Below are 26999 nucleotides of genomic sequence, written 5' to 3'. Positions count from 1 at the left end.
GGAGGTCATACAGAGGTTTTCAGTGACATGATATCTCTCATAATTTTCAGATGATACTGAGTGTTTCTTGCAAGCATAAGTCTTGCAAGTTGAACAATCTGTCTCTTTAGCTGATGAAATGTGTTAGATAATGAATTCATTTAAGGTTAATTTACAAAAAAGTACTGATGAGAAGTTCTTTGGTCATAAGTAGCTTTTCAACATTGGGGAGTTAGAAAGAAAAAAGGACATTTCACAGAAAGATACACTGTAGCTGCCTGAAGTGAGGTTATGTATTTTCATATTATCAAACAAAATACAAATAAACTGATTTAGTTTTACTGGGAAAAATTACTTTTTCCAGAAAGAGTAAAAAATATTAATAATCTAGTATTTTCTAAAAAGTCTAAAGTTTTGTGGTTATAGATTCAGCTGAGTATTTGTATATGTCAGGAGTCTTCAGCTAGGAACCATGCTCATATTTGTGGAAATTTCCTAAAATTATTTACTTTTTAATAAAAAATGTCCTAATGAAATCAGATTTGAACAGATTGCAGAATCATCAAAGAGTTTTCACTCTAGTGAAGTTTTTAAGACTGGGGAATTTAACATGTAGCATGGTACATGAATTTACTTAAAAAAACCCTAAAATCTCATAAAACTGATAATAAATTATACTTCTGTCAATCACTTAGATTTCTAATTAATTTCTCATCATTAAAATTTAATATTATCTCAGAAGTATATCTGTGTACTAAAGGAAATAAGATTCACCTAGAATTTCTCTTGATGTTAACATGTAGACCTATTTCTCCTGTTAGGATTGTCCCTTCCCAAGGAGAATGCCTTTTTTGCTTTGGCTGCTCTGGAGTGCAGCTTTGGTTAATGCATCCAGGCACTGTGTGAATATGTGGTAAAAGTGGGAGAATCTTGGGTCTGTTTAGGTAGCATGGCAAACCAGGTGCCATTAAGACAAGAAAATTTAGTGACAGAACACTTTACAGTGCACAGCCTCAGTATTTCATGAAGAAATCTTGCTTAAAATTTTGCTGGTTTTCACTTCTTCCTGTGTTCATTTTAGTAGTCAATGGTTGCTGATAAAAACAAAAACAAAAACAAAAAACAAAAAAAAAAAATAGGAAAAGGAAGAATTGGAAACAAAATTTCTGGTGCAGTGATAGAAGAGAACATAAAGAATATCACTGATGTCCTGCCTGGGCTATTTAAGTGCAATCATGAAGATCTCAAATGGCAGATATCAGCTGGAAAATGAAGAGTATTACTTCCTTTTGTCATTTGATATTGACCTGTCTGTAAAACCAGCATAGAAAGCTTTCTTCTGGCAGTTTCTTGATGGATGCTGTTTGCTGGAGATCACTGTGCCAGCTCTGTGCAAGAGGGTATGGGAGCTGTTGGCTTCTCTGGGAATGGAGTATCTGTTGTCAGTGAAGATAGAGGTAATTTTCTGAAATATGCATAGACTTAGAACCATTAGAAGTGGAGAACTAAGTGCCAGTTTCAAATGTGTCCTCTGTTCCTTCATGGTAGAGTAACTATATAAATATCATACCCCATTATTTGCTTGGTTAAAGACTGAAGAAATTCCATAGATTAATGTAAGGGATCTACTGATGTAACATACACTTCTAAAAGGGATTAATGCTGAGAATCTTAATTCAGATATAAAATGGAAATGTGTGCTTATTTTTACTGGGGAAATTTCAGGTTTTTAGTTTGTACATTCTGATTGAGTACTCTAAATACTTTAAAAAAAATAGGGTTAAAGTGTTTAAAAAGTCAAGGCAGCTAACTTCAACCAACTTTAATGACTTTTCTTTTAAAAATTTGCTCAGTTTGCCAAAAGAAAAGTGCAGTTTTTTTCAGAACTGATTAACTCAGAAAATCTGAGAACCATTTAATTTGACTTGAAATTTTTTTATTCAGGCAAATGGAGTGGCCCATTGTGCAGGTATTTTGAATAATGATCATTGGTGGCACATTCTAGTTGCAGTAATAAATAACAAAGATGCACAACAGGAGTTGGGCAGTGGTGTTAGCATGACCCTGTTTCTAGGCTAATGTAATCCACTTAAGCCAGAGTAGTTTACTGGAATAGAAACCACAACATTGCATTTATACTGCTCCTGGGGCCCACTTTGCTCAGATTTAGCTGCAGCACCTTCTCTGGGTAATGTATTAAGGAGCTCAGGGGCTTTCTTTTCTTTTGGCAGGGTAGAAATCCTGAATATCTTAAATCCTAAAAATCATTAAATATGCATGATATACTAGAAAAGAATTATGGTTACTCCTAAATTTAGTCAAAATGAAGCATTCATATAAAATAAGCTCAAATATGAATATCATGCAAAAACTTGTCCTGTGAAAAGACAGCACTGTCATTAGCCAGCTGTATACAAACTGTCTTTGGTTCTATAAATATAAATATAAAGATTCTCACATGTGGGCTAGGAAAAGCAACTCTACTCACTCAGCATTTGGAGAAACCCACAGACATGTCTGGCATATTCCTCTCTAGAGAAGCTGAATGTGCCAAACACTTGTCACTAGACCTTCAAAGGCTAAAATGCAATTGACTTAAAGAAAGAAGATCAGTGCTCTGGCATCTAAAACCTGGTGCATTAAGGATGTTCTTTCTGAATAACAGAGGTACACTGTGTGCATTACATTACATCCTTCAGAAAAGTCTCTTCAGATTCAAGTCTGTCATCTTCCCTGCAAAAATAAAGCTAGTAATACAATGAGAAAAAATAGTGAGATAAGCTATGAAGGAAAATGGTTCTTAATGCTTTTGGTGGCTAGGCTTTCATTCCTGAGGTGATCTACTACCTGGTGTTTGGATACGTGCTAGCACCACTTATGCACCTTTTGATCATTTACCATCCAGAGATGTGAGGCCCAGGATGTGTTTTGGACTTGGATTACAGTGCCAGTGAATTAGGTTTCCTGGTGTTATAACATCAGCTTTGAAGGAATGGCCTGCCAAAAATGTAATAGCACAGGAGAAACAGGTGGCTCTTAGCAAAAGCACTGTCCTCAATTCAGACTGCAAGCTCTACTAACTATAAAGAAAAAAAAAAACCACTCAATGCTACTGTATTGAAACAATAGACAGAAAGAAATTAAATGAAAGCAAATTCAGAGTTGTCAAAGACACACCAGACTTTATTCATAGCCCTGTCCTATCCTTTGTTCAGATATACCAGGAGTGCACCTGCCAGGGGTCCTAAAGAGATGTTTTCCTTTGGGTTATTCCCAAACCCTGTATTAGCCTCTGCTGTAGAGCATACACTTTGTGCCACATCAGCAAACATCATCCCTGTCACAGCCAGCCCTGTGGTTTTGGGAGGGCAATGCATGACAGACTCAGATGGCTGTTTCCCTGAGGTTCAAAAATAGAGCTATATAGAGCTATAGTCTATTTTTCATTTTTCAGTCTATGAAAAGAGGAAGAGGAACACAAGCAAATAAGGCATGACCTTTTCCAGCCTCTAGTGGCTTGAATTTACAATTCAAATACAAAATTAAAATACAATTTCTTCCATGGGGTTTTAAATGTACAAACCAATGTATTTATATGTTCACCTAGATAATTTTGTCTGTCCATGTGTACTTTAGTTTCTGCATTTATATGTACAGTGATGGCTTACCTACAGAAATGGAGCAGTAAAACCCAGAGTAAACAGAAGGACAAATATCATGTAAATTAAGGTGTTAGCATATTCAGCTCTCAGCATCAGAGGTACATGAGGTGTCTGTAAGGAAATACAAACCTGCCTTTTCATTTTGTTGCAGTGTGGCCTGAGAAAGAGTGGCTGAACAATTGGTAGCAAACAGAAAGATTAATTTATTGAATTTACACAACCTCTTCCCTAAAAAGCATTGCTGTAATTAAGGGAATTTACCATTCTCTAACTTATGTGTGTTGGTCCTGTTCATCTTTCATGTCTCTTATCAGTCGTATGATGAAGAAGCCTCTGTAAATTATACCTTCAAGCTGTGACTTTTCAGAGACAATGAAAAAGAATGTGCTAATGCTGAAATTGTTATGGCACAGGACCAATGGAAGTGAGATGTTTGGCATGTTTCATTTAGCAGCTAAACATAAAAATAAAAGGGTGAAAAAATGGAAAAAAAAATTCCTAAGGCAATAGAAAAAGACAACATAGCTCCATTGGCCAGGATCTGTTGATCTACACCAGAACAGACCTGATCAAACACCCAATAGTGAGAAGTGTGGAACTGATTTCAATTGATGTATCATGCTTTCTTTGCAGGAATATCAAATTGATATATTTTTTGCCCAGACGTGGACAGACAGCCGTCTTCGCTTCAACAGCACCATGAAAATCCTGACTCTGAACAGCAACATGGTTGGCTTGATCTGGATCCCTGACACAATATTTCGTAACTCCAAGACAGCAGAGGCTCACTGGATCACCACCCCCAACCAGCTCCTGCGCATTTGGAATGATGGCAAGATCTTGTACACCCTCAGGTGAGCACTTGGCAAGGTGCAGGGCTGGAAGCTTCTCCCACCTCTGGTGTGGTAATACTGATTTTCAGCAATATCTTTGCTCTCCTCTGCTGTTTTCTTTCTGATGAGTACATGGCATAAGTACTGCCAAGTTTAAAAAACAGTCTTTCTAAGAAGGAAACCTTGAGAAATAGGAAATAAGTCTGTCTAAATTGTGCAAGCTGGGCTTTTTAGTGCTTGTAATAAAATCAGGAACATGTAGTCCCATAAAACCTGTCAAAAGCCCTTTTGATCAGAGTTAGATGCAGGGCTGGATAAAGTTTTTTTTGATTCATGCTAATGCCAATACTTGATTCTTCAAATAAGTCATGCTGAAAGATAGTCTGTCACATCTCATCACAAGGGTGAATTGCTGGAGGAAAGGCTTTTACAGTTTTCTAATCTTTGTGATAAAATCAACTATATGGTATTAGAAATGCTGTATATATTTGCATTTTAAAAAGCCTGTGGAAATCAAAATATGTGTTTACTTGTGGAAGAGATGAGTTTTTCAGAAGGAGTTTTGCCATAAGCCATGTCCCACAAGGGAAACTCTCTTAGAGACGTGCCTTTCATGACACATTTTCTTCTGTGATTGTGTTCAGCCCTCTTGGTGTACCTGAGAGGGCTGATCATGCTCTGATACAAAGTCTTTGGCAAACAGTAGGAAAGGAAATAAACATCTGGAAAAGCTGTTGATATTTTTAGTGCTCTTTCCTTCATAGGCTTGTTCTACTGTGAAGAGCTCTTGCTTTTGCTAGATGCCTTTGGCTAAAGAGTTTGGGGATTAAGGTGTCAGCTCCAATATTCTCTTGGTTGGGTTATTGGTTAGGTGCTTTGTTGGATTTTTTCCTATTAAGTTCTGTTTCAGTATTTCAGGCCAAGTATCTACCTAACAGTAGTTAGTCTTACATACCTCTCCCTAACAAAACAATTTGTTGAATGGATTAAAAAATTGTCTGAATCAGCTTTAAGTAAATAAGTAAGTTAATACTTGACCCATTAGAATGAGCATTTCTAGTTGGTGAGTCATGTTTTGAGTCCTTTTTGATCACTCAGGTTGACCTTTTTACACAGGAAAACTGTTTGAATGATCATTGTGTAATTCAAACCAAATCTATGTGACCAAAGTGTCAGAATTGGTATGACATGGAAGAGGTAGCTAATGTATGCCCTGGTGCTGCCAGGTGTTGATGGGTGTTATGTGTACAGGAGAAAGTGTGCAAGGTTCAGTCATGCTCCATCCTCTCCATCTTCTTTTCTGCCCTTTTTTAGGGTGTGAGTGCCCTCCTGCTGCAACATGGCAAGTCCTCTTCTAGTGTCAGTGCAATAAGGCTATTAAATTCCTCACAGCCTTTTCCAATAAAGAGGTTTTCTCTGTGCCATACTATACCTGAGACACAAACCTTACACCTGAGAGTTTTTAATCTTTTTAATCTCCAAAAGAAAAAACCCACATAGCCCACATGCATGAATTCTGTCATGAAATTATCTAGTACTTTTTTAAAAAGACTGTACAATAAACTAGCACTTAATTCAATTTCCCTGAGTAAATACATTCACTTTGTAAGCTGTTAGACTGAAGATTATTGATTTTTATCAGTAATTTTAAAACTGGCTGTGTTCATAGTATATTTTGTGTTAGGGATGTCATGTAAAACCAGCTTTCAAGCAGGGATGAAGATGTTCCTACTGATCTGTTTGTTGCATCTGTACAATATAGAATGGCATATAGACATTTACTAAGTTTTGGAGAGGTAGCCTGAAGAAATTGAAAGAATTTAAGTTCACAATATAAGCACACATGGAGAATGTTTTTACAAGTTTCCCTCTGAAGTTCTAATTTTGTGGAATTACATATCACATGAGCCATATTTCCTGGTATTTTTGTAAAGAAGAGCTGTTTTCATGCCAGAATCCTCAATGATGAATTATCTAGAGAAACACATATGCACAGATTTCCTGGGATCCAGAAAGTCTTGATGATGTGTCTGAAATTATTTAAAGACAATTATAATTGTTTTGTATCAGGCTTAAATAACCAACAAACAATCTACAAATATGGTTCCTTCCTTTCAGGCCTTACTTGTGGATATCAAAGCATTCCTGCATGATGCTCAAGGTTGCCCTGCCTCTCCTCTGACTGTTCCCTGGCACATAGTAACAGACCCTTGGTTTTTCACAGGCTCACCATCAATGCTGAGTGCCAGCTGCAGCTGCACAACTTCCCCATGGATGAACACTCATGTCCTCTGATATTCTCCAGCTGTAAGTGCTGCTTTGATGCCTTATTCTTGTATAGGACTAGTATGCAGGGGCATGAGTTTAATTATGATTTCTGTCAGGTTGGTCAGTTGTTCCATAACTGGTGTAAGAAGTTTAGGTTTGCTGAAATATTTAGGGAATTTTTGTTATCCTCTCTTGCACTGCTGATCCATTGACTTATGAAATGAAGTCTCCTGCAGATTTACTCTGTTATTTTTGTTAGAACCAGCCTTGTTAGCTGATACTATAGTCACAAACTCAGCAGATACTCATACCAGTCTGTGCAATATTAATTTATACCAGCACTTGACATTGCAAATGAGAATTGAAACTCCAGTTTTCTGGCAGAGGTGCACAGCATGGGGACATGCCCAACAATCTCTGAACATCTGAGTTTATAGCATGTAGCCTGGTAATTCCTCTCTGTAAAAGTAAATGGTGCAGCTACTGTAAATCTCATTTTCCTTTTATTGCTCAGCTTGTCCAGCAGTCCCAAGGTTGTGTTGTATGTTGTGCTGCTGGCATATTTAAAACCTTCCTAACAGACAAAACAAATACATGGAGAAATGCATGGCAAACAAAAGTCAGGTGAGTTCATCCTGAGGTCCAGAATTACTCTGAGAAATTATCTTCATGCTGATTCATTGGAAAAACCTTAAGAGCTGTCTGCTCATGGGAATATCTGCAGAGTTTTATAATGCAAAACACACAGTGCAGAGGTTTTAAAAACATTTTTTAAATGATCTCCACTAAAGATTTTAATCTTGACAATCTGTAAGACTCAGGATATGTGTTCTTCAGAAAGTGAAAGGAAAATTTATAATTTTGTTTATCTATTTAGAAACAAGATTATCTCCCTAATCCCTTTTAAAGTGATAGAAGAATAACACTATTGAATATTTTCATAATAAATATGCTATTGTGATGGTATGTATTTCTGTTTATGAATGTTATACAAACAGTGATCCACAATCACAAAACAGATTTGAATTGCTGACCCAGGCTGTATTTATCTTCTCATACAGGAATTTGTTGGTTTTTTTTTTTTTAATCTGTCATATGAATATCTCCCTTTCCTCCAAAATTCTGTCATTATATTGCCGTGCTTTATTTTTTATATGATAAGTGAATCTGGGCAGGATTATATAGCTGTGTGTTCAATTTGGGTGTAATGTATGCATGTTCAACAGAACAAGAGGGAGACAGCTCCTGAAGGAGCATTCCTGCTCATGAACACTAGTCACTGAACTCTATGCACTTCAGCTATCTTTAGTTACTACTTAAAACTGCTTTTGTGACAATCTGCTGTTGTTTTGTTGAAGTACTGGGAAAGGTTTGTGACCTTAAAAATCAAATTCCAGAGATTTAAGGAAACCTAGTAAAATTTTTTTAAGTCCAAAGATAGTAATTAGACCACATATATTTCAGTGGTCCTGTGATAGCAATATCCAAAAAAAAGTGAACTCTAATAAACAGGAAGTCACTTCAAACCTTGCATTCCCTAATAGCTAGACAGTAGCTGAATGCAAGTAAGTTGTGCTCTATGGTTTTTATTGAAAGAGAGAGGATATTAGTCAGTACTTCAGCAGACTCTGCTCCATGGCAAAGTTCCAAATACATTTTGTATTGCAAATGTTCCTCCTAAGTTTAGTCTATTGGCTCAGAACACTTCTGACTTTGGAATGTTAAATGTATTGCCATCAAATGTACTACTGTCTATGGAGATGGAGATTACACAGGATAAAGTAGAATGTGGATGTGTTGCAGTTTCTGTGTGTGTTCTTTGTAGTTTCTTGCCAGATGGAGGATCCTGCAGAGGAATGTTAAAATAATATTTTATGGTTTTGTCAGCCTTTTTGGTCATGTTGGCAACAAAGGTTTATTTCTTTAGATTCATACTGAATTACATTTTTTTTTTCCTTGAACAGTTTTAGTGCTGCTATTACCATCCTTCAGGACATCTCCTGTATGATTAGGCTGTTACATAACTCACTTGTATTTTCAGTCTTGTGTACATTCATAGCAGTCTCTAGCTAGATGGCACTCAGTGGGGCTCATGAAGTGAATGACTGAGTGAATGCCTGAATGATTTATTACTGCCTTCTATGACAAGTTTCTAAAGGGAAAAGCTGATTAGGGATTTCAAGATGTATGTCTTTGAATAAAATAAAAAGCATTGTAGAATTCACAGCTTAGCTCTGCTTCCACCTTCATCCCTTCTGTTTGTTCCTCAGCACACAGACAAATCTTCGTAGTTTCCACTGTAGGCAGGCACAAAGAAGCACAAGTTTCAGGAAATATTCCCCCACACCTCTACACACAGATGAAGTTCAATATTTGAAGTTTCTCACTTTTTATATAAATTTCCTTTGATATTTCAGAAATATGAAACTCAAATTTTGCCTAGAATATTTCCTCTAGTGCCACCTTAACCCTGCTGTCACTCTGGGGACAGTTCCCTCAGTGGGATACTGAGCTCTACTTCATCTGGTTGCCAGGATGAATAAGGAGCAAACAACAGCTTATAAAAAGGACCCATCTCAGTGTCAGTAGTCACCAAAACATATCTACTCCTTCCTGTAGGGAATCTTGTTTATGAACAAGTTTCTGGAGCTTTCTAGCTTCTTTTATAGGACTTTACAGTATTGAAATATTCTGAAGCTCTTTAACCTGTGCAGGTTTGTATGTGGGGTGACATGGTGATGACTCATCTGCCATATCAGGCCCTGTGGTCAGTGTGAGTCTGTAGCTGCTGTTCCTATGTAGGAGTGCTGTCAGCACTTATGTGAAATTATGTGCATTATGTGAAATTAAGGCTGATCCCAGTAACATAATGCAGGGCTGCTGTGCCATGTGACAGCTTGTGTCTGTTCCATGCACCAGATTGGTTTAATCAACCACATGTGCCAAGCAGGATTTCTCACTAACGAGCTACAACAAGGCATGGTAGGAATGTGCATTTCCCTGTGAATGTGGAGAAAGAATCAATGCTGTGACTTGATTGCAGTGGAGCAATCTTGGATAGATTTTGCTCTGTATGATCATTCTTTCTTCATATGGTTTTAAAGTACTATATGCAGCTACGTAAAAATATTCTGTCATTGTCATTCTTCATTTGGATTAATTTATCCTCCTGAGCCAAGGGAGGCTGCTGTGCTGCTTTTGCCACTCAAATAGCACATTAAAATGTCTTGCTTATCTCTATTCAGCATTGATTTGAGAATTTTGGAAATACTCTGAGGATGCTGCCATAAAATTTAGTTTATTGAGGTAGTTAGGATTCACATAAACTTCAGGAAGGAAGAAGAGGTGTGCTGTCTGAAGGATGATGTCAGCACAAGAACTAATAAATAAGACACAGGTAACAAAAGGCAGACTGGGAATGTGAAACTCCTTCTGTAGGAAACTGTGGGTGCTCAAATATTATAACAACTCAAATATGTTTGAACAAAGCACTGGGACAACAATGCATTGCGAACTGTCAAGCATAACAAGCTTACTCTGTAGTAATGGGCACTATTTTTTAATTTTTTTTATTCTAAAGGATAAGAGCATTACAGATTAAAGAGCAGGAAAAAGGGGCTGTATGGCTAAGCTACTTGAAAGAATTCTCCAACATTAGAGTTTTCATGTGACTGTTTTCTAGCTAGCTTACATGGTTTTAGTTTTCCTTTCTCAGCCACTGGTGAGACTGTTGAATGTTCTGGATTTTCTTAATTTGGGAGGACTATGCATGCTGCAAAATAACGTGAGAATGTTTTCACCCAAAGCTGTGTAAGATTAATTGTTTGAGGTCTTCGTTTTTTTCAGACCAGCAAAAACCTTCACCTCCTCTCCCCATACACGTGCTCAAGATTAACTTGACATTCCTTCAGGTGGCAGCACATGAAAGCCATGCCAAAATGAAGCTGACAAACCCATTACATCTTGTTTTGAGCATCTGGTCAACTAACTTTTTAATTTGTCCAAGGAGGTTTATGGTGGGAATCTGTGTTAGCTGCATACCTGAGGTCTGAAACAATCTGTAAGGCCATGCCTGGGGCTTTGCCAGATGCAGAAATACTGAGCTGCAATGCAAGATGCCAGGAAAAAGAAAAAAGTGACCAAATTGATTAATGGGTTTTCACTGGTTTATTTTTCTTGCTGTGGTTCTGATCAAAGTGCAGATACAGTTGTTCATTTTTGGAATCACCTTTGACTTAGCAGGAGTTGTGGCATGTTCTGTAGGCAATGACTGATCTTCTCCCTAGTGAGGAGGTCTAGTGTCCTGAGCTGCCCATTACTGGAGGATTGCTGCAAGACAGGAAAAGGTGGGCGTGCTCAGAATGCCTTTCTTGCTGCAAACACCAAAATACATACACAAAAGTTCACAAAGAATTCAGTTACTTGAGAAAGCAAGAGTTCCAACTATTGATGGTCCAGTTTGTTCACTCAGGACTTAAACCAAATATTTTTGGCCTTTTAAATGTTAGAGGGTTTCTTGGGTTTTTTAAAGTGATGTACAAAAGCATGCCAAGTATTGCCAGGGGGGGAACAAAAAAAAAAAAAAAAAGAAGGAAATGTGCAATGCTTTTAAAAGAAATTAATCCAAATCTAACACAGTGCTTGAAAGGAACAGATCCCATTTTTCTAAATATAAACTCAGTTCAATCAAATGTTCTCCCTTTGAACATGAAACCTCTTATGGATATGCAATCAGTACTTTGAGCCTCGTATCATTAATTTCTAACACAACTAGCTGTCATCACCCATTTTAATATGTTTCTCCTAGCCTAGAAAAATAAATGCTGGTTTTGTGGAATGAGCCATGCTTTGTTTCATCTCCTTTGTCATCAGCAGAGCCATTAATACAGTCTGAGGGCAGAAATTTACTTTTGATGAAGAACAGGCCAGAAGGAGCAAGCTTAATGTTCATATCTCAAGAGGAGTTTCATTAAAGATGCTGGGAAGGCATTGTAATGTTCAGAAAGAGCTTTAATCCAGATCTGAATTTCCATCTGTGCTCTCTGTAATGGGCTGAGCCAGATCATGGGGCATCAGTGGAATTCTTGAACCAGTTCTTGTGATGGGCATATTTTAGCTATTGTAGCTTTCTTCTCCTTTAGGAAGGTAGAAATATTCTATGTATGCATCCATCATTCTCTTCAGAAGACTGTCTTTTTCAGAGAATGGTCAGTATAGAGGTCTTACAAAGATGAAAAAAGAAATACATTTATGGAAAATTTGTCCTTTGAAGCTTCCTCCCAAGCTCTGTTCTTAGCATATGACTTTTTTCCTACATGCCAATTATTGAACATAATATGTGAAGCATACCTTTGGCACATCCCTCCTCCTATTCATCTGCTAATTCTTCTCTTACAGACATTTCTATATCTTCCTATTTAATTTCCCCTCTTTTAAACTCTTTTAATTACACATTTTTTCAAATAGCTTGACTAGTGTGCAAGACAATCTTCAAAGAAAATTTGATGATCCCAAAGATTTATGAGGTGTATGTGACTCTGTAGGGATCTTCTTTGCCTTTGTTAACCTGTGAGCATTAATGTTTCTAAGCATTTTTTTCCTGAGATAACTACAATGACACCAAAATGCACTAAATTTAAAGTAGGTGATAATATTATGATGAAATTTCATTTAGTTATTTCAATAGCTTTTCTGAATGCATTCTGCTACTGCATTGCTCAGTTTTAACTCTCCTTAGATTTTCTTAAAATTCCCTGAGGGTGTATCTTTTTTTAACTAACATAAATTAGATTCCTAGGGAGTATTGTACTGTTTCCCAGGGAGTCAAATCTTTATTCCATTCCTTGACTACTCACTACTAACTAATTCACTACTACTTTTCTGTGTGAGACTCAATAAATATCTCAATATGTAAGAGACACTGCACTAAGTATCTTCAGATTTTTATGACTCTATTTTATACCCAAGCCAAGAATCCTAATAATTAATACAAGTTAATTTTTATTGCAAGTTCTGCTAACTTTTATTGAATTCCTCAAATATGGTGTCTTTTTATGAAACTGTTCAAATTCATCCTTGATGTAAGTACACTCAGTGTAAAATTATGCTTTCTACATCAAATTTATGGTAGATTTGTGCCAAACTAGTGGATATTGTAAGTATTACTTTGGCACTACTGTTTCTGTCAGCATTGTGTCTCATTGTTCAAGGTATATTAGTGGCATCTTTTTAAATATTTATGGCTATATGGTTCAATGCTGGCTCCAGATCTATCCAACATATAATGAAAGTGTAATATTAATCAGTATGATCTTGCATCTGATATATATTATACATCTTATATATATTATTATATTTATATATGTTATATTTATTATTATACTAGTGCATAAATTATAATTCTCTGGTAAAAAAAAAAAAAAAAACAGTCAAACTTCCTCAGGGTCAGGAGCTGACCATTGTCTCCTTGGTGATCAGGCAGAACTGAGGGCTGTGGTTAATTCATGTAATATCCCTTGCTCCAGTTCCTCACAAAGAGCTAAGGTTTTGTACTGGTATCAGACCAGATGTTTCTCTCCTTTTATAGTGAAATTTTTCTCCACAAGATTGAAGGCTCCTCTGGAGAGGGAGCAGCTGCCATTACTTCCAGTGAAAATGAGACCCTAGAGTAAAATTACAATAAGTGCTAATTAGTGAAGCCTAAAATGCTTAACTCATGATATCTTGGGGCCAGCAGAGCATTTCAGAGACTCACTGGATTGATAGTAGGATATTCCAGGAACCTTGAACCAACCCCAGTTTTGCAGTGGTCTTCCAAGGATCCTTGATGTCTCTATTTGCCCTGTACAATTGTCTAAGGAATATGGGATGCCCATTTTATGAAACAAACTCTCTAGGCAACCTGCTTCAGAGCAAAAAAGTGCTGTTATTCCTGGATCTGAAGTCTGATATAGGTGATTGTATTTCAGGGATAGGACCCCCCAGCTCTTACTTATACAAGGAGTTAATACAAGGAGACTGGAAGGCTTAAAAATCCCAGGTGCCTTTCACCTTGCCTAGCCTTTCAAAGCAACCAGTCTTATTTTTCTAAATTTCCTATTAGTAAATTTAAAAAAAAACAAGTCAGCCTCTAAAACAATTTTAGAAAAGAAAAAACCTGCCTGAGGGCCAGTTATTTTTGGCAAGAATATATGTAGTTAAGTTATGCTTATGGTGTCAGTAGAAAACGAGAGAAAATGCTGAAGCAAGATGTGCTGATTGCATGTATGGAAGCTGAATGTATCAGCAACAAGCCCTGGAGTCTCTGCTGTGTGACAATCATTGTTAGTTCCCATGATTTCATCACAGATCTCAAGATATTCAGTGTGTATTTGAAGCTAAAACCCCTTTAACCATCTCATCATGTGCCAATGGGAGCCTGTTCTTTTTATCTTTCTTTATACCAAACATTTGACAATGTGACAAATGCACCACTGGCAGAAAGAAAATAGTTTTAACCCTCAAATGTAATATAACACCTATGATGTACTTCATGTTTCTATTATTGTTAGGTTTTCAAATTAATCTGATCATTAGGAAGGGGCTGGTCCTTCAACTGTGAAGTCCTGGCAACCCTACATTTGTAAAATCTGACATACAGAGCTCATATTTATATATGTGATATTTAGAGTGCACCAGGAGGAGACAGTCTTTTGCATCCTATTTTATATGGCTGGTACAACTATCAGCCTTGTTGAACCAACCTGTAGCCATGGATGACTGGAGAGCAGCTTTTAGTGGCTACAGGGATGGGACAGGAAGGAGATGCCAGGGGTTCCCAACCACATCAAGAGAAGGATAGAATGTTAAGAGCTGTCTCTGAAGAATGGCCTTGACTAGGTCAAAATCTTATGGATAAGATTCAGAGACCAAGACTGGTAAAACCAGTAAAAATCCCTGGGATGAAGCCCTCAGGGACAGATCTGACAGATGTCTAAGGGTGCTTTGCAAGAATTCTTGATCCCCAGGTGTAAGAAATCAGGCAAGGAAGATGAGAGATTGGGTTGGCTGAGTTGAGGCTTGCTGGTCAAACTAATGGGCCAGAAGACAACGTGCAGGTAATGGAAGCAGGGACAGGTATCCTGGGAATAGTACAGGGATGCAGTCTGCTTCTGTGGGAATGGGCTCAGAAAGGCCAAGGCATATCTGGAGCTGAACTTGACAAGGGATGCAAAGAATAACAAGAAGGGCCTCTAAAGGTATGTTAGGGAGAAAAAGAAGGTAAAAGACAGTGTACATCCCTCAGTTAGAATGCCTGGCAGTCTAGTAACAACAGACAAGGAGAAGGGTGGGGTATTTTCCATTACAGACAACAGTCAGAGCCAACAGTGCCCAAACCCTTCACAGTTCTATGCATAGCTCACTCCTCTTCGGGTCTTTCATAATTATCTTAATTCTTGAAGAAATTTCCAAAGACACCTTCCGTAATTCATGCTTCATTATGTGTGTGCAGATGTTACAACATAGCTTATTTGGTAGTCCTTTCCTTGGAGTGTTAGACTTCTGCAAATGCTGGTATAATCACCTGTTTTTATTCCTTGTAGCCTCCCTTAATGTAACTGAAATGTACCTCATAAAACATTACATAAAATATGAAATTACGTGTCCAGGTAATATAGCCTCTGTTAAGCAACATAAAAGCTGCAACATTTTCCTTATTCTGCTCTAATTTGCACATTTCCAAAGGCAGAAGACAAACTTGATCAAATCCAGAAGGTTCTAGATATTTTAATCTCTAGTATAATACATTTCATACTTTTAAAGAAACAAAGAGCATGTAGTTTTCTAATTGCTTTTGTTGTTTTAAAAAGTGGATTAGGAAAAAAAAAAAAAAAAAGAAGAAGAAATTGATTGTGTTATTGTCTTCCATAATTACCTCAGTGTACACACTAAAAATTACAGTAAAGCATCTCCAAACCACAAGAACTGTATGTTTGAACTTACTGGTCTTCTTATAAGAAATGAAGAATTGCTGCAGAATTTCTTCAAAGTACAAAAAAACCTTTTGGGATTTTTAGAACCAAGAGGTAACAAACCAGTGTCAGATCCAGAACAAATACTAAGTAATTGAGAAGAAGAGAAAAGGAGAATGAAGAGACCAGAGCTGCCAAGGTCAGCCAGAACACCTGCAGCACTCCACAGAAGTGTAACTAAAACCAGTGAAAACTGACTCTCAAATTCAACTCATCTTGGCTGGAGCCCAGTGAGTGCTTGTTACTTTTGCCAGGCTTGACAGATGAAAATGGGGTTAGTAGATGCCATTAAAGGTTTACTCAAAATGTAAGATGAAAACATCAAGTCCTCAACTCATTAGCCTTGTCTTGTCAATTTTATTTACTTTTATCACCATCTGGTAAAAACAAGGCAGCATGGAAACATGAAATAAAAAGCCCCATCCTTTTCTTGCTTCTGGTACTGAAAAATTAATGGAAAAACAAGAGCATATTCTAGGTGCTGATGGAGGTAAGGAAGGAGAGTGAGGCATGCAGCTTTGCATGTTGTTTTCCTCACAGTGCTAGAGGACAATCAGGGAAATGCCCAGTTTATCTGTTCCTCTCAGAGAAGTATTGCAGTATTGCCTGCCTGCATCCTTAAAAAGTATTAACTTTGTGTAAAGGACATGCTGTATGACAGATAATAACATTTTAATCCTTTTTCATAGTTGGGTAGCATATTTTTCAGTCAAAACAATATATGATGGGATTATGTCTTTTCCTATCACACAACCCCTCAGACAGGCAAACAAACAAGTGATAAGTTTTAAGGGGTAATGCAGGAACACACATCAAGACATGAAATTTAAATCAATTTTTAAATAAGTATTTTATGTTCCCCCCATAGGATGTAGATTTTCAGTTGGCACTTTAAGAAACCCTGCAATTTTGTATATCTAAATAGAAAAATTATTTCTGTGGAATGAAAATTATGTTATGATTTAATGTTTGGGTTAGCAATGCATATTTAAAAATAATTTGGTTTTCCCTAATTTTTTTTATAATGTGACTTCTGGCAATTTTGCTACTAATCTATTAAAACTCAGGAAGAGCTGATTTTTCCATAAAATCTTTCCATCAGTTGTAAGAAAGTAAATATAGAGAGGCATGTAAATTGAAGAAAAAGTTCACACTGTTCTGAGGCAATTTGCCAAATCAACAGCTTGTGCAGAAGACACTGAGTTTCCTTTCTAGCTCTTTCTACCTGAGCTTCTTTCACAGGAAAGATAGAGGATGAGCTGGTGTGTGACTTTATTATGTTTCCTGATATTGTAGGAGAATCCAGGAGCTCAGAAGTTCTCCCAGCTCCATCAGCTGCTGTGCCACCTTACTCAGACTGTTTCATGTAGTCTGTTGTTCTGCTCCCCTTGCATTGGTGGGAAGTGGGAAGCATTGGAAGAGCAGTGGGAAGCCAGGCCAGCTGTACCTGTCTCTTCTGCTTGGCCAGCCCTGAGTTCAGCATCAGTACAGGGAAGGTCCCAGTCAATGCGTTTTTATTGTTTTAACTCTGGAAGCCTCACTTGACATCAGTGTTTATTCTCTAGAAAACAACCATTAGTGAAAAAACAAGACTTTTATTAAAACAAACCTGATTATCAGGAAATGGAATGAATTGCAGTTCACAGTACTTAGGTCTTTCATCAATATCTTTCTATTTTCACCCTTAGTGACACAGTTTACTAGAAAAACACATCAGAGCTGTTCCATGCTTCACATGGGTTTCTTATGCAACATAACAATAAATGAATAGACTTCGTCCCTAGATCAAGGTATTCTGTACCATGGCCCAGGATATATTAAAGCTGTCTAAATTCCAAATTGCAAATGTTGTTTGACTAGAGCAGAATAAAATAATGTGTGTGAAGGGCTAATATGAAATTTTTAGGTGGACATATTAGACAAAAAGATCCATCCTGATCTCAACATCTTCTGCTCCAGTTTTGTCCTTGATAAGAAAACAAGCAGCATAACAAGAACAAACCTATAAAAAAAGAATCTGTATTCTTCTCTTTCTCTCACAGACATTCCATCCTTCAACACATACTCAACTAGAAGAATAAAAAGGGTGTGAAAATATATATTTAATATTTTTTAATCTTTTCATTACTTGCATGTGCTCAGCTAATAAGCTGACAAGCAATATACTTGAAGTCATGTAGAATTAAACAGGATGAAGGAAAGAAAAGAACAAATCCTACTGTGAATCCTCTAAAATGGACAAACAGTCTGGCCTTTAACTTTTCTTAATGGAATATATGTCAATATTTAATTATGGCCATGAGGTACTCCAATGCTCCTATGCTTATAAGACTTCCCTTTGTCTACATTAACTGATTTGACATTTGAGTGTACATTTCCTATAACTGTGCTTTAAAAATATTGTCTTCAGGGTTGCAATGGTATAATCTGCATATCTCATGGCATTTGAACTGAAAAAGGCTGAATGTCAGAGCCCAGGAAGAAATTTCAAGGAATTTTTTTTTTTCCCTTCTAGAGGAGGATATGACTGTGAAATATCAACTCTTCTTTTTGAGGAACATACATTTAAACTTTGTGGTGTTTTGGTCATCAACAGAAAGATGTATCCACCAAATCACGACCTGAAGCACCTGAATTCTAAATATGTGATGCTTAGTTTCAAATCTCACCTTAAAAAGACAATGGAAAGATTCTCAATATTCTGGTTTAAAATGTATGCTTAAAGGATTAGCAGCTATTTTGCAATTACAGTAGTATTTATGTATTTATATGAAAAGGTGCAAAAATGCCACTTCTTCAGGAAAAAAATGGTAACCATTTAGGGTACTCACTATTGTTGATGTTTTACTTCTGGAAAGTTGGTCTTTCTAAGCTAAAAGGAAGAAAACGCAGCAGGAAATGCATGTTTCTACCTTACAAGTAGTTTATTCCTGTATTGCTTGACTTCAAATGGAGCTGCTAGACCAAATGAGCATGGAGAAGTTTTTCTATAAGTGACAACTTTCAACACAAGGGAACTTTGAGGTCTGAATGGTGCATTTGTTCACAGCTGTTGTCTGAAAATCTGTATTTCAGTAAGACAACACTGCTTGCCTCTGGCAGTCAGGGAAGACAACCACAAACTCTTGGATAAATGTCTCTTATGATTAAAAGAAAACTGAGATATCCAAGTGCTTTATAACATTGTATTTCCTTTCTTTCTTGTTGTCCCCAATGTTTCTCCAAAGTCCATATTTGAAATATTTAAAGCTTTTCTTATCTAACCAACGTGAAACTGGAGAGAGGAAGATAAAAGGCTGTTCCCAGCAGCCTGCAAATCTCAAAGATGTCTGGGAGATTTGTATTGCTGGTTTCTATTGATTTATGTGCAAAATGTAGCAACATTTCTTATGTAAAGGCTTAGCAGAACTGACAGTCAAAAATCCTGGTCTGTGGTACTACCAGATTGCAAAATCAGCCAGCTGGGACTGGTCACTACTTGTGTGGGAGTTTCAGCAGGAAAACTGAGGTGCTATGTGATTCCAGAATAACAGTCTCACCTATATCTACAGTCATGTTCACTATGATTCATCAGGCCACCAAAGGATTTCATTCCTCCAGTATCTGATGTAACTGCACGTGCCAAAGCAAAGCACATGAATGGCCAGTGCATGTTTGTATTCTGTAATGTGCAGTAGTACACTGAAGTGTGTGGTCAATTAATGTGGCAGTGGCCATTACCTGAAGTGGGGGAGGTTCTGACTTGATAGGAGAAAAAAAAAAATCACCAAGGACAATCAAGCACTGGAGAAAGTTTTCTAAAGACATTGTGAAATCTTTGTCCTTGAAGGTTTTTGAGATGCAACTGGAGACAGCCCTGAGACACCTGGTCTGGATTAGTTTTAACCCTAATTTTATCAGGAGGTTGAACTAGAGACATCCTGAAATTCCTTCCGACCTGACTGACTCTATCATAACATCTTTTTCTCATTCAAAACAATTTTTATATTAAAATATACATTCTTCTTTGTAGAGCAATTAATTCACATTCACAAGTATAAATATCTACTTGTGAAAACCATCTTTCCCTTAAAACGTTTTAAGAGAGTCAATTCAATGTTGGCTTTCTTAAGGAACTCCCAGAAAGCAGAGAGGAGTTGGGGGAGTTGAAAATTGTTCCTGCTCTCTATTTACAAGGGTTTTTTTGAATGGCTGAATATCTATCCTGTTAGAAATGGTAACATTTTTTTCTGGTTTTTTTTTATTGTACAATAGTTGTTGCCACCAGCAATCACTACTATATTATATGCAAACAAGGTAAACTTTAACTGATCAATATTTTGGGATTCTTCCAAAAACTGAAACGAACTGGCAATATGTTCAAAAGCCAAGTAGGATACAGAGTTTTCCTTTTATTCCCCTAGAGGTCTCCCCACTGTGCAGGAATTGATAAAGGGTCCCAGTATCACAGGTTCCTGTGGTATCTGATTCTTCCACTGTTGGCCACTGGCATTCACACCACAGCAACACACAAGGGCTCTGACACTGTGGCAGCTCATTCTGCCCTGCTGAAATTAGACTGTACTTCTGGTTTTTGTCACAGGCCAGTCAAAACATCTTTTACACCTTTATTCTGTCCCCTCAGAATCATCTACTATTTTTGCAATTTTCTTCAGAAACATCTTAGATGTCTCTGTCTTCTATAATCTTTTCTTTTTCTCCTTTCTACCATTTTTTGTTCTCCTTTTTCCTCCCCTCCCTCACCTGCATTCTGTTGTTTTTTTTTTTCATTTTATCTTTTTCCTCTCCCTCCATGCTTTTTTCACTTCATCCTAGTGTCTTCTTCAACCCATGAATATTTCATTTCTCCATGTAGACAATTTCTCTTTGCACTCCTGTATTTCTGGTTGTGGCCAGAACGCTCTTCTCCATCTGGCAAGAGAAAATGATCTTTCCATCTTCATTCTTTGTCAAGAAACAGAAAGGAGTTGAGAGGCTGAGGTTCACCTGTGAACCCAGAAGTGTAACAGCTAGAGAATATATCTTGCTTTGAAGATCAGGGTGGCCTCTGCATATGAGTGACACATGTCAAGTGACATTCAGCTAGACAGTTATATACAATTAATATATACAATTAAAAACCAAGAACTATAACTCAGTGTCAGGATATCCATAGCAAACTTGCATTTAGGAAGTACTGAGAACACAGAGAACTAGTATAGAAGCTAGACCAAGACCAAAAAATAAACACAGAAAGAAAATATGTGATTATTTTACTGTTCAGGATTCAAGCATTAAAAGACATAAAACAGTGCCATATACATACGTATCATACAATTTAAAAAGTTTCTGGGATTTATAAATTCTTTTCATAAACATCATTCAAATAATTGAGTAATGATCTGAAATGTTTGTGCTTTGCAGAAATCTCACCAGCTTTCCCTAAAAAACTCTCCATATTTTTCTTTCCAGTAGTTTTTTTAACATGTACTTTTGTTTGTTTGTTTGTTGTTTTTTTCCACTTTAATCAGAACTTGGAGCAGAAGAGCTGAAATATTGTAAAATACATTCTCATGGTGTTCCTTCAATAAAGAGAGGCAGGGCATGGCAGAAATTTCTCTCTGGAGACTTTACCTCTGTAGAATATCTGGACAACTGTAATAACTGAATGTGAGATGGAAATATTGCTCAGAGAGATGTATGCTCTTCTCAGTGGTGGTCAGCGTGAAACCTTTTGACATTCTGGAAAGCAGTGATCACACAAATACTATCTTGAATGACAGGTTTCAATTGCAAATCTGCTTCATCATTTCAATAAAAATTCCAGTTTAAAACCATTAACTATAACAGGCACAAACCACTTTTGAAACCATAGGGAAAGATAGTACCTGTAATAGTTAGAACTTAATAGAAAATTCATAATGACAGTTAAATCTCTCGAGGAGATTTATGTATGTTCTTTGAAAATGTATTTAATTTATTTTAATTTCTTTATTCAATTTCTTCTCACCTCTTACCTCAGGTTGAGACTACTTTTCCAACTATGTAAGGTCTTGAGAAACTGAAGAGACCTTTGTTAAGTAACCTAAAATACTTCTGTACTTCATTGAAGTGTTGGTAATTTCATGGCTCTTTTATTAAGCTGTTTTGTCTATAGGATATTACTTTCCTTTAGAGTCTTGGAGGACTTTAAGATATTCAGTATCAAACTTACGGAAATTTTGCAACTAGAAAGATTATTAAAAATTGAAAGAACTTCTTTTATGAGTATTAGTGTGATATATATTTATCACAATTATATTTCTAGAATAGTAACATATGAAATTAATATTGCTGAACTGTCTTGATCAAGAGAAATATGAAAGTTTGGTTTTTTTCACAATCACTTTAGTTTTTACTGAAAAATCCATTTAAAGAGAGTTTTGGATAGCATTTTTTTAAATGTAAAGCTAGAAATTGAACAGTGTGACTTACCTCATATAAATGATAAACTTTAGAGATGATGATAGATACAGAGTAGATTTTGACCTTGACCAGAGTTTGATGACACTTTTAGGGTTTTTTCCCTACTCTTTAAAATACTGCCTGTTCTTTCATTCACATATTTTGAATTATGTGTTCTTATAAACTAAAAGTAAAACAAACCCACTAAAACATGTCCATTTTGCCTTGCACCAGGTTTAACATGGCCAGGGCATATGTAAAAGTAAATGTATCTCTAATGTCTTTGCTGTGTTTATGTCAGTGTGTTAGCCTGGACATCTGTTTCACTCCAGTACTGTAAGAAATCTACAAAGGTTTGCACACTAACAGTCCAGCCAGAAAAACCTCAGGTTATTGGGTTGGAGGAGGTATCATGCTGTCTTAAAAGCAACCCCCAAATTCAGGTGTTGTCATGCTGCAGACACATAAACTTCACAAGCTGTGATGGCACAGAGGAGACTCTTAATAAGTTTGGTGCTGTGGATATCTTCTTAGATGTATGGCATAGGACATCTGCTAAAATTCTTTGAATGCCAAACCAGCTGATCAATGAATCCATATAGGATTGTCCCCAAAGCTTCAGTGCCTTTCCTCTTGATGGCATAAGCACTGCCTAATTTATTTATGTGAGCTGCCAGCACCAAATGTAATTGTGCCAGGGACCTGTCAGATGACATGGGATATTCCATAGTATTTCTGTAATCACAGTGTTATTTTCAGTTCTCTTCCTGCAACTTAATTAGAAACTTAATATTAAAATGGCAACTTGGAAACATCTGTGTTCTTGATTCCAGGAGCTGGGTTTTAAGTGAAATAGCAGCTCCACCAGGAGAGGTTTTACTCAGCATGTGATTGGAGTTTCCAGATAGTAACAGAATAGTGTGGTACTCCTTCAATCACTGGCTTTGGTATTTATATTTCCCTAATGTATTGAATTTTCTAATTATTCAGAAAGGGAATTTCATTTTTCACAGGGAGAAAAACATCTCACCCAATTACCATTTTTCTTCGTGTTGTCCAAGACTGGATTGCACCCAGTTTTGCCTTTGTGCATGTGATGTAGAATATCAAATGATTCCTACTGTTAAGAAATGACATTTTTAAGTTCACCATTAAATATTTAAAGGTCTAAAATAAATCTGAGGATCTGGCTTTGAGTCAAAACAATTCTGTACTGTCAGGGTAGAATAACTTATGAATAGGTGCCAGAAAGAGTACCCTGTGAAAACAAAGCATGTGTTCCTCCTAAGCACTGAGGCTGTAACTCTACCAGGAAACTGAAAACAAATGGATTTTATACAGGGGTGGAAATGCCTGGGGTGGACTAAACACTTTTAGCAGGGGGCTACTTACTGGGGGTTGACTGCCTAGAAAGCAGCTTTGCAAACAAAAAGGACCTGGATGTCCTGGATAACATTCTATAGCTGAGGAATTGTCAATAAAAGATGCCATGTGTCAAATAGGAACATAGAGATTATATAATTTGAAAAAATATCTCAGCATGAGAAAGAAGTCATAAATGTCTGAACTTGTTAATGAAAGCATTTATTAACAACTAAAATCCAGCGAAGTTATTTAAAAATGTCAGCATATGAATTAAATATTTGACAAGTACTGATAATGAAACAGAAAGTGGTGGGCAATGCAAAAAATTGGGGGTTTTTTGGAAGTGGCAAAAGTAAGTGTAATCTTGCTATCTAGATTTATGTTCATTTGCAAATCAAATAGTTCCCATGAAAGAATACAATATTCAAAGGAGGATTTGAAAACTAGAAATTGCTTTTGTATTTCTTTTTGGCTAGCATGAATAATGTATATCAGGAGGTTACGTCAGTTATTATTTTTATTCTTTGTATTGAAATTAGATTCCCTATATCTATTCAACAGATTCATTCATCTATTCAGTCTATCAGTTGTGTTATCTTCCACCTCATTAACCAAACAAGAGAGTAAAGGAGAGAATCAGGAAGGACAATCTTCAAAACTTATTCTGCTATTGCTGTAAAAAAATATTTTTCAGATTTTCACAAGTTCAATAATGATAGCATTGAAAGAGAAATTGAGATAAATACCTGGTGTTTTTTAAGTACAATATGTCAAGATTCACAGAAGTCTTTGCTCATAATTTAGAGAAGATTCTGCATAACACATTTGTTTCCTCTGCTGAGAAAAAAAATCTATAAAGTTGTACCAGGCACAGAATTTCTGACAAGACAAAAAGGACAGGTGTTTTAGGAGAGAAACAAATAAACAAACAAGACAAACTCACAAAAAAATGGGTGCCCCTCAAAAAGAATGGGGGAATTTTCTTTTCCTGAGGCACGTGGACTCTCCCTCAAGATTCCACTGTTGTGCTCTTATGATGACTACAACAACACCAGTTTTCCTTAGTTCTCATTTTCCATGGGTCTTCTGTCATAGATTTACTGTCATCTCTTGCTCTTTGTTTATTTTTCTTTTTTTCATCTGCTTATTTTTTGTTTTCTCAGTTATTCTGTGGTCAGTTTGGCATTACCAGGTATTACTTTCAGGCTGCTGCTGGATGCTTCTGGATATGCTCTCCCTTCTTTGTTTCCCTGTGGTCTTGATGCTTGCCACAGGTGAAATGTTCTGCCCACGAAAATCAAAATCAGTATAGTAAGCAATTCTGTGAGCATAGAAGCATCAGGCTCCATAATTATTACCTTTCTGCTATGGAGGAAGAACTGACTGCCTTTCCATTCTGAGTATGGTGCTTTTCTGTGATGAGGTGGGTATCAAAGAGTATGTGCTGCCTAGGTGTATGTTAAATATAGGCTTGAAGAGCTCCACAGCTGTTACTTAATGACATTATTGGATGAATTTCACAGGTTTTTCTCTAGGGGGTAGTTATCTATCACTCCTTTTTTTTTTTTTCTGCTATCTTGGTAGGGTTTTGAGCGGTTTTTTGGGATTTTTGTATGTTTTTGGGATGTTCTTCTGGAGAATTTTCCACATCAGTCTGTGTCTGAATTGATTTTAGAAAGAGAATGCACAGACTTCTAACATAGTGTTCATAGAATCATAGACTCATTCAGGTTGGAAAAGATCTAAGATCAAGTCTAACCACTTACCCAGCACTGCCAAGTCCATCACTAAACCATGTCCCCAAGTGCCACATCTGCATGTGACACATCTTTTAAATTCCTCCAGGGATGGTGACTCAACCACTTCCCTGAGCAGCCTGCTCCAGTGCTTAGCAACCCTTTCAATGAAGAAATTTTCCTTACACTGCCCTGGTCCTGCTGGCCATGCTGTGGCTGATGGGAGCCACTGGCCCTCTTGGCCACCTTCATGTTCAGCCACTGTCATCTCCCAGGTCCTGCTCTGTCAGGCAGCTTTCCAGGCACTCTTCCACAAGCCTGTAGCACTGCATGGGGCTGTTGTGACCCAAGTGGCTGTGCTTTTATTTTTCCAGATGTCGAATAACATTGAAGGTAATTTCATTTTCTCTAAGCCAAAACTCAACATAGCAAGAAGCAGCTGGCCAGGTAATACTAATCACTCATACACCATATAGCCATATTTAATCCTTGTACTTATGGTGTATGTCTGTGTTCAATATCACTTTCTTTCTGTCATCTCCTGTGTGAGTGGCAGAAAAGATATTTTTAGCCCATCAATAAGTTTTCTGTCTCAAATTCAATAAGGAGCAATGAATAAGAACCGATAAGCAATATATCACCTTGGCAGATATTCACTTCCATTTAGACATTTTTCTTCTGAATAGCAAATAGAGGGAAATCTCACTTCAAAATACAATCCAGATGATGGAAAACAGAACAGAAGTTGTCTGTGCATGTATATTCAGGGCAAAAAGCCTCTCCCCTGATCCCAAGTCAGAGGAAGTACTGTCTGGCATCTATTACTTCACCTAACTTTTAGAAAATGTTTTTCTCATTGTGTTCCATCTTGAGGAGACCTTCAGCTCTGGGATCCATGAAGTAGGAGATTCTTCAGTCATCTTCCTCCTTCTAACCACTTCTTCTGCCTAGTAGAGTTTCTCTTTCTGCTTTAAAGAAACCTTAAAGATTTAAGTAAAAAATAGTATAAGAACCAGGTATTTAACTTACTAGACACCTGGAATTTCACTTATGTTCTATTTAGCCCAGAACAATTGCTCACTTCTTGTCCATTTTTTTTTTTTTCAGTGAGAGTCTTCTATGCATTCCATTATTTAAAACAAAATACCAAGTGAATGATAAAGATAAAAATAAGTCTATGTCCATTCCTATGACTGTTATAAGGAAGCATGATCTGGACAAATGCCATTTATCTAATCTGAAATACCAGTATTTCAGCTATTTTTCAAACTTTAGAGCCAACAGAGCCTGTGATAAAATGGGCTCTCTGAAGGGTGTTCACTATGATTCCATGGGATCAGCCATACAGTTGATGAACTCAGCACATTGGCCTGACCTTTACAAGGATCTGTTGTGACCACTCTGTCTTAACACAGAAACCATTTTTTGCAGTGTTCTCAACTCGGATTCTGAACTAGAAATACTCAAGGTCAGTCCCAGTCACTGCAGTGGTGGAGTTGCAGAAGAAAAAGCCTACTTTGATCATAGTCACATATTCACAGGAGGTGATTTAATTGTGTCAAATCTTGTTTTAGTGAAATCACCTCTTTGATTTAATTTCATGATTATCTTTAGCTGTCTCATAGCTGACATTTTGTTTAGTTTAATGGGATGTAGTCATTGAAGCACTTGAATAGTAGTGCTTTGTTCACATTGTTTTATGTCAGTGGTATGCTAGGGCTT

The 26999-nt window shown here is 36.9% G+C and overlaps 1 protein-coding gene across 1 annotated transcript in view; it reads left to right on the top strand.

Annotated features, from left to right (window-relative positions):
* The window catches only part of GABRG3 (gamma-aminobutyric acid type A receptor subunit gamma3), a 283956-nt gene that overhangs the window by 142375 nt on the left and 114582 nt on the right, over positions 1-26999 (top strand). Inside the window, exons 4-5 of the mRNA XM_056498845.1 lie at positions 4275-4495; positions 6699-6781. Coding sequence (XP_056354820.1) covers positions 4275-4495; positions 6699-6781 — 304 coding nt within the window. The remainder of the gene's footprint in view (positions 1-4274; positions 4496-6698; positions 6782-26999) is intronic.

Source organism: Oenanthe melanoleuca, chromosome 1 (assembly GCF_029582105.1).
Source record: "Oenanthe melanoleuca isolate GR-GAL-2019-014 chromosome 1, OMel1.0, whole genome shotgun sequence".
Lineage (NCBI taxonomy): Eukaryota > Metazoa > Chordata > Aves > Passeriformes > Muscicapidae > Oenanthe > Oenanthe melanoleuca.
The sequence above is the reverse complement of the archived record's forward strand: the minus strand, read 5'-3'. Positions and strand labels throughout refer to the sequence as shown.